Source organism: Garra rufa, chromosome 25, assembly GCF_049309525.1.
Source record: "Garra rufa chromosome 25, GarRuf1.0, whole genome shotgun sequence".
Taxonomy (NCBI): Eukaryota; Metazoa; Chordata; class Actinopteri; order Cypriniformes; family Cyprinidae; genus Garra; species Garra rufa.
In genome coordinates, this window is record NC_133385.1 from 11221121 (window position 1) to 11230623 (window position 9503).

Here is a 9503-nt window from a genome sequence, read left to right on the forward strand (position 1 = left end):
TTTGGGTCGTTGTTGTGCTGAAATGTCCACTGGTGCCCAAGGCCAAGTTTCTCTGCAGACTGCTTGATGTTGTTGTTGAGAATTTTGATGTATTGCTCCTTTTTCAGGGTGCCATTTACTGTGATTAGGTTCTGGTCCACCGGCTAAAAACAAAAAAAAAAAAAAAAAAACTCAATATTTGGAATGGTATAGAACTTTGGATTTTCCCATAGACTGGAACAGTTTGCAAAGGGTATGAATAGTTTTGGACATGCCACTTTTTGTTCAACTGTAAATAAAAGCTGAGAAATATATTTTTTTCAGAACAATGCCTCTTGTATATCGTATTAATTATCTTTTGGGAGAAGCCTGTGTCAAAAAAAAATTGCCTGGGGTATGAATAATTTCAGGCTTGACTGTATGTACAGTAGGAAATTTACAAAATATCTTTATGGAACATGATCTTTACTTAATATCCTAATGATTTTGGTCTGTAATTTTGATCTATACAATGTATTTTTGGCTATTGCTTGAATACACCCCTGCGACTTGGGACTGGTTTTGTGGTCCAGGGTCACATTTATATTTGATGTTTAATACACACCAACCAATATTCTGGTTGGCTGTGATTCACACTTGCAGCATAAAGACGTCTGAAAACTTATATGCGTCGCGCTTGGTTGGAATGCGGTGTTGGATTTGAAGGTGAAATACCAAGGCTTGTTAGCGCATTACTGGGACCAAACTCAGAATTTTTAAAGGAATGGCAACATCATCATTGAGTTTGATGAGGAAAATGTTTAATAAATGCTTAGTTTGCATTTGAAACTTCAGTCTGAACATACAAGCTATTTTGAAAGCCACATATTACGGTGGTTTTCGTAGACACCATCACAAGAGACAATCCTGCACAGAACAACACAACTCTTTATAGAGAACATGAACTTACAGGGTGTTATGATGGGATAAACGAAAGAAACCGATACTGTGTCTTACGTTTGTTTCGATATTTATTTTTCATTGTTGTGAAAATGTGAAGTAAACCCAATTCTTTGGGACCAAACTAGCGCACTGCCAGTTGTACCACGGGAAATGTCAACATTGGGTCGTTTCCTTACAATATGCTGGACTGTTTAAAGACCCGACCACATCAGAGCACAAACAACAGTATGTAATAAAAAAAAAAATCGAATCTATGAATAAACCTCCAAAGGTTTACAGTCTTTCTGACAGCATAGTTTTTGGACACAGTAAACATCGAACTTTCTAGCGAAAGGTGACATCCTAAACGTTTGTGCTGTTTTGTGAGACGTTCCTTGTGTTTTTCAGCACATTGCAGTGCATAGTATGGATAGTTATTTAAAACCAGGTGGTTTTTCATTGATGGTTTGAGTTGACATTGTTAAGGCAATTTTGTGTCTTTTTCTGGAGAGAGAATTAAAAAAAAAACAATGAAAACTAAATAATGATAATAAAAAGCACTAAAACACAAATTTTGTGTGTTTTGTGTGTTTTTCAAGCTTTGTTTTACAGTAAGGCAGATAGTAGATGCATTAACATACATATTTGAGTAATTTAAAAAAATATATATATTTTTTTTTTACCAGGAAAGCAGTGGTTTTGATGCACAAAGTTGTTTTTATTGTCTGTTATAACAAAAATCTTTTATTTAAATGCATGAAAATGCATATCCTGTTGTAAATCATAGTGAAAAATCACTTTTTAAACCTTTACTTGCTCAGTCTTGAGTAGATTCTAACCCTGGGATCAAATATTTGACCCCTAAAGAGAAACAGTGAACTATATTCCATGACAAATATTACTACTTCCACAACAAAAGATAGACGCTTATACTGTAGGTTTTATTCTTTACTTTATCTAAATGTTTTTATAAAAAATAAAAATCTCTCTTAATTTAGACAACAGACCGAGATTTATATATACTTTATTTTATCATTCAATTACTGAAAAAATCTAGTAGCAGGGTACTCATAAATACTACCGTGTATTATGTACAGTATCTCACAAAAGTAAGTACACCCCTCACATTTCAGCAACCATTTTAGTATATCTTCTCAAGGGACAATACTATACAAATGAAACTTGGATATATTTTAGAGTAGTCAATGTGCAGCTTGTATAGCAGTATAGATTAGCCATTATTGTCAAAAAAGCTGGTAACAAAAGTGAGTGCACCCTAAGTGATAACAGCAGTATATTGCAAAGGCAAATGTCCTGTTCATCATGTTTATGTTTTTGTCTGCTTGACAGGACCATACTAAGTTTTGTATCTTGTATTAGAGTAGTTAAAATTAGGTGCTTTAAGTACAATTCCCTGGATGTTCAACATGGCATCTCATGGCAAAAAACTCTCTAAGGATTTGAGAATTAGAATTGTTGCTCTCCACAAAGATGGCCAAGGCTATTAGAGGTTCAGTAACACCCTGAAACCGAGTTACACTACAGTGGTCAGGGTCATACAGAGGTTTTCCAAGATGGGTTCCATTCGGAACAGGCCTTGCAAGAGTCGATCAACAAAGTTAAAAACTCGTTCTGTGCGTCAGGTGCAGAACCTGGCTTCAAAAAACAGACGCATGAGCGCTGCCAGCATTGCTTTAAGGTTGCAGAAGTAGAAGTTCAGCTTGTCAGTGCTCAGACCATACGCCCCTCACTGCAACATGTTGATTTGCACGGGCGTCGTCCCAGAAGGAAGCCTCATCTAAAGCTGGCTCACAAGAAAGCCTGCAAACGGTTTGCTGAAGACAACCAAGAGCATGAATAACTAGAACCATGTCCTGTGGTCTGATGAGACTGTAAGATAAACTTGTTTGGCTCAGATGGTGTCCAGCATGTGTGGCGATGCCCTGGTGAGGAGTACCAAGAAAATAGTGTGTTGCCTACAGTCAAGCATGGTGGTGGTAGCATCATGGTCTGGGGCTGCATGAGTGCTGCTGGTACTGGGGAGCTGCAGTTCATTGAGGGAAACAACATTGTAACGATTATTATTACTATTATTACTATTTTGACAATGATGGCTGTATGTTGAGCTATTTTCAGAGGACAGTAAATCTATACTGCTATACAAGCTGCACACTGACTACTCTAAAATATATTCAAGGTTCATTTCTATAGTATTCTCCCTTGAGAAGATAGACTAAAATGTTTGCTGAAATGTGAAGGGTGTACTCACTTTTGTGAGATACTGTATATCATTTTTGACAGACATAATGTTATGTTTTTACCAGAAAGCAGTGGTTTTTACAACAAAAATACTTTGTTTGAACCCATGAAATTGCAAATCCTGTTGTAAATAAGTATAAAAACAGTTTTTAAATCTTTCCCACCCAGTCTTTAATAGATTATCACTCTGGGACGAATGATTGCCCCCAAAGAGAGACAGAGAAATATATTCCAAGACAAATGTTATGACTTAGGAGGTTTTTTTGATGCACAAAGTTGTTTTTATTGTCCGTTGTCCTATAACAGAAATCTTTTATTTAAACCCATGAAAATGCAGATCCTGTTGTGAATAATAGTGAAAAGTCACTTTTTAAATCTTCTCTGACACCCCCCAGTCTTTAGTAGATTATCCCTCTGGGATCAAATGATTGCCCCATCACTGGGTATTCTGGGAGATTGAGTGCTTTCAGACAGGTTGTTTCAAAGCAGTAAATCTGTTTCGGTTAATGGCTCTACAGTGAAGGTTATTTAAGGGTATTCTCTGTCACTGTGAGGTAAAAGGTCAGAGAAAATCGATTACAGCAAAGGAGGCGTGAATGGCCATTTCAGCAGTGAATTGTTAAACCCATTCAGAGAATGAGCATCTGACTGAATTCCAGTCTTTTACAATGGTTGCAAAGGCACAGATACACCACAGATCGCCTATTTTTAGTATTCAGTGGGAGAAAAAAGCAATACAGATTTAGAACAACATTAAATTGAGAATTTCATTTCTACTATTCCTTAATGGCCAATATTTCAAGTAAACGTTACCTTTACTATATTCAAATGTAGAAAATGTCTTTCATTTAAGCAATGGATATTTATATGAAGCTACAAATAGACCTAGTGTTCTTCTTTCTCAAATGTTTATTTTAGGCACTTCCTGATGTCATAAACATAATGTGTGCATCTGTGGGTTGCATTTGCATCTCTGATACTTTGATCTAAAATCTGTCCTTTAAAAGCTTAAACGAGTCTTTCTGAATAATTCATTAAAACGTTACGTAGGCAGTCTTTGTCACAGACTCTGTTCAAACCTGTTCAGCTTGCTGAATCCTCATCGCTCTTCAAACTGCACAGTGCCATTGAATGTCCTGATCCACAGCCAATCAGAAGAGCTGTAGTGTCTCTGAGACGGGGGATTGGCTGCGGTTGTGTGATGTCACAAAGGGAGCCGTCTCCACACATTCCGTGTTCATTCCAGCCCCAAGAGAAGATCCGACCCCCTAAAGAGAAACAGTGAAATATGTTCCATGACAAATGTTATCAACACAGATCTCTTAATTTAGACAACAGACAGATGATAGATACAGAGATATATGGATGATATATTTGATAATTTATTCACTAAGCAATTTCTTTTAATCTTTAATCTTTTAATCTAAAAAGACCCCTTTATAGATAGATAAATACATAGATTTGTAATTTACAATTAAAAGTAATTTATTTAAATTCATTTTTATCATTAAATAATTTAGACAAGTTTTTTCTTACAAAAGTAAACAATTATTAAATACAATTAATTTAGATAAAAAGTTGACAAAGTAATTTATTTATTATAAAAGTATTTAGGTGTTTTTCTTTTTACAGTTTAAAGTAGATATAAAGTAGTCGGCACTGATAGCCTTGTTGGCAGGGCTGTTGCGCTCGGGGCGTCCCGTGTTCGAATCCCGACTCGAGGACCTTTCCCGATCCCGACCCCTATCTCTTTCCCACTTCGCTTCCTGTCAATTTTGATCTATCCTATCAAATAAAGGCAAAAATAAATCTTAAAAAAAAAAGTAGATATAAAGTAATTTATTTAATATAATTTTTTTTAATCAACAAAATTATTTAACTAAATGATTGAATATTTTATAAAAAATATATATTTATAGAAATAAAACCTTTTAATTTACATAGATAGACTGACCAATAGAATTGTCATTTATAATAATTTATTTAAATTAAATTTTGATCATTTAATAATTTTTACAAAGTAACCAAAATTATTAAATTAAATGATAAATACATTTAATTGAAATATATTTATATAAATAAAACCTTTTTAATTTAGATAGATAGATTTCTTCTTTATTTGAATTATTTCTTTATCATTAAATAATTTACACAATTTTATTTTACAAAATTGTTACATTAAAATAGCTTGAAAGTTAAAAAGTAGATATAAAGTAATTTATTAATTATAAAATGTAGTTTTTTTTTCAAAATAATTAAATTAAATGATAATTACATTTTATTAAATATATTTATATAAATAAAACCTTTTAATTTAGATAGATAGATAGACAGATAGATTGGTAATTTACAGTAATTAATTTAAATTCATTTTTTTATCAATAAACAATTTAGACAATTTTAGTTTTACAAAGTAACCAAAATGATTAAATTAAAATAGATAAAAAGTAGATATAAAGTAATTTATTTATTCTTAAAGTTAGTTTTTTTTTTCAAATGAACAAATTGATTGAATTAAATGATAAAAGCATTTTATTCAAATATATTTATATAAATAAAACCTTTTTAATTTAGATCGACAGATAGCTAGATTGATAGCTAAATAGCTAGATAGATTTTTTTAATAAATAATAATTCTAATTTTGTAAATAAATGCCTTTATATCTAAATTAATATAAATATGTAGAAAGATAGATAAATAATAAAATAAATAGATAAATAATAATTTAAATAATGTTAAATATGTTTACATTCATTTTATTTATTATTGAAACTAAATTATTATTATTATTATTATTATAAAAATGGATTCAGTTTTTATAATAATAATAATAATAATAATAATAATAATAATAATATATGAACATTTAAAAAGGTATACTATATATATATATATATATATATATATATATATATATATATATATATATAATTATATATATATATTTTTTTTTTAAATAAATAAATAAATAAATATAGACTCTTTAGGGATTATTTGCTCAACTGATGGAGAATGGCGCTTACAACACCAAGGTCACGGGTTCGACTCTCAGCAAACGTACATATTGAAATGTAAAAGTCATTTCAGCTAAAAGCATCTACTGAATCAATAATGAAAACGAAACGTCACAGACCCATTAAAAATGATTGTTGTGAATGAAAAAGCCAGCATGACGCACACATCACACTGGTGAATCAGTCTGACAGAGACGTCTTGGCCTCCAACACGTCCAGCTGGTGGGTGTGGTCAAGCCTGCATCGCCATGGAAGCACGTGCCACGGCAACACGATTACATAACAGGTCCCGTCGCCACGGCAACCAGGAACGAGCATGCTTTCTCAAGGGTAACTGGTTTTGTCGCCTACATTCCCCTATTCACTCCAGCAGCCTGTTCTGTTAACTTTAACACATGCGTCTTTACCAATCCATTGTTTTCTTGTCTGTTTAACAGCGAGCTAGGCAAACGCAAAATCATTAATTAAATGTAAAAAAATCCACGAAAAGGACATTGCGAAGTCATTGTCTTTGTGGATGACGTGATGTTCACAAAACAAGAGCTCTAGTGTTCAGTCACTGATGCACCACACAACTGTTCCCATGGCAACACACTTACAGACCATGGAAACATATAGAAGTGCATACTAATCTAGACAAGAGAGATGGGTGAACACGCTCACCGTTGTAAAACGCACACCGTCAGCGTCTCTGTTTAATGTCATTTAAAGATGAAAGCGACACAGTGTCCTCTCAGAGGTGTCATGCGTGCTTAGAGAACAATATGTGATTCCCAAGGTATGCTGGGATGTTATTTCTTTGCTGTGTTGTGCTGTTACAGGCCATGATTTTTGTATAAAAAAAATAAAATAAAAATCAAACAAAGGAACAAAAGATTCCCTAAGAAAACCAGTGCTTCTTTAATAATCATAAATACTTCTTTTCAAGGTACAGTAACTACGCTCTTTTTTAAAACTTGGTTGTCATACTAGCTTAAGACTTAAATGGCTGTCACAGTTGTTTTAACACAATTTAGAAAGATATAAACCACTAAACAAACAAAACAAAATATTGTGTAAATGAATTATTGATTCAGAGAGTCATAGTGTTGATTTGGAGAATCGTAGAGTCATGGAAATAGAAATATGTGTATCATGTTTCACCTCAAATGTAAAAAAAGAAAGGAAAGAGACTTTAGAAATTAGTCATCCTGACTAATATAATATAGAAATGACACAACAGACACAATTTTTTTTGTAAAATTAGTATAAATTAAACAACAAATACTATTAGAGAAGTGTACAGTACTCAACATTTGTAGTATACCTGTTCTTGTCTTTGGACAACTTTACTGAACTTTTTTGATCCACTGCAAATTTTGGACAACTTTGATGAAAGGTTTTGGTCCACTTCAAATGTTGACTACTGTATAGATAGATACATAGAATTTTTTTAATCTAAATTAAAATAAATGGATGGAAAGATAGAAATATAGATAGATAATAAAATAAATAGATAAATAATAATTTTAAATAATTTTATAATAAATAAATGACTATCAACTTTTTTTAATCTAAATTTAATTTTTATCCAAATGTTTATTTCTCCATTTTTCTCCATCTTATTTTTTTTTATCCAAAATGTATATTTTATAATAAATAAATGACTTTATATCTACTTTTTTTAATCTAAATTTTATTTTTATCCAAATTTTTATTCCTCCTTTTTAAAATCAAAATTTTATTTTATCTTATTTTTTTATCTAAAATGTATATTTTATAAATAATAATTCTAAATAATTTTATAATAAATAAATTACTTTATATCTACTTATCTAAGTTAATATAGACAGATAGATAGATTTTTTTTATAAATAATAATTCTAATTTTATAAATAAATGACTTTTGTATCTACTTTATCTAAATTAATATAAATATATAGAAAAATAGATAAATAATTTAAATAATGTTATTTTGTAAAAATCAATATTTTATAAATAATAATTCTAAATAATAAATAAATTACTTTATATCTACTTTATCTAAATTAATATAAATAGATGAATAGATAGAAGATGATAGATAGTAAAATAAATAGATACTTGTTTAAAGTAAATTTTGCTTTATTTAATTTTTATCTAAAAATAATATTTTATAAATAATAATTCTAAATAATTGTATAAAAAATAAATTACTTTATATCTACTTTTTATCTAAATTAATTGAAATAGAAAGATAGATAGACTGATATATAGATGATAGATAATAAAATAAATAGATAAATAATAATTTAAATAACGTTATTTTGTAAACAATAATACTTTATACATAATTCAAAATAATTTTATAATAAATTACTTTATATCTACTTTTTATTTAAATATATATAAACAGACAGACAGATAGAAAGGTAGATAAATAAATAAATAAATAAATAAATAAATTACTTTATATCTACTTTATCTAAATAGATAGAAAGGTACATAGATAAATAAATAAAAAATAAAATAAATAGATACATAATAAAATAAAATAAATGTAAATAATTTTGTTTAAATTAAATAAATTTAAATAATGTTATTTTGTAAACAATAATATTTTATAAATGTTAGAATAAAATAAATGACTTTATAGCTACTTTCTAAGTTAATAGTCTGTAATTTGTTACTTACTAAATTATTTAATGATAAAAAATAATTTAAATAAAAATTTAAAGTAAAATCTATCTATCAATCTATCTTAAAAGGGTCTTTTTCTTTTTAATTCAATATATCATTTTATCAACTGATCTATTATTATCTATCTATCTGTTATCTGAATTACACACACACACTCACACACACACACACACACACACACACACACACACACACACACGTTGGGTTTACATGTTTTATGGGGACATTCCATAGGCGTAATGGTTTTCATACTGTACTATGTTACTATATTTTTCTATGGCCCTACACTAGGGTGACCATACGTCCTCTTTTCCCCGGACATGTCCTCCTTTTTGGCTATAAAATTATGTCCGGGGGGATTTTGTAAAATATCATAAAATGTCCGGGTTTTTTACCTCATTTCACTGACCGTCATTAATTCAACACTTTAAATGCAGCCACTGCCCACCGCATCCTGGGGAGGGTGTCCTCTTTTTGGATTCTCAGAATATGGTCACCCTACCCTACACCTAAACCTAGCCCTCACAGGAGATTGTGCACACTTTTACTTCCTCAAAAAAACTCATTGTGCATGATTTATAAGCCGGTTTCCTCATGGGGACCTAAGAAATGTCCCCACAAGGTCAAAATCTACTGGTATTACTATCCTTGTGGGGACATTTGGTCCCTAT

The 9503-nt window shown here is 30.4% G+C and overlaps 1 protein-coding gene across 1 annotated transcript in view; it reads right to left on the bottom strand.

Moving 5' to 3' along the window:
* Positions 1-1911: 1911 nt before the first annotated feature.
* The window catches only part of sergef (secretion regulating guanine nucleotide exchange factor), a 23853-nt gene continuing 16261 nt past the window's right edge, over positions 1912-9503 (bottom strand). Inside the window, exon 11 of the mRNA XM_073831569.1 lies at positions 1912-4427. Within this exon, the coding sequence (XP_073687670.1) occupies positions 4243-4427 (185 nt within the window). The 3' untranslated portion in view covers positions 1912-4242. The remainder of the gene's footprint in view (positions 4428-9503) is intronic.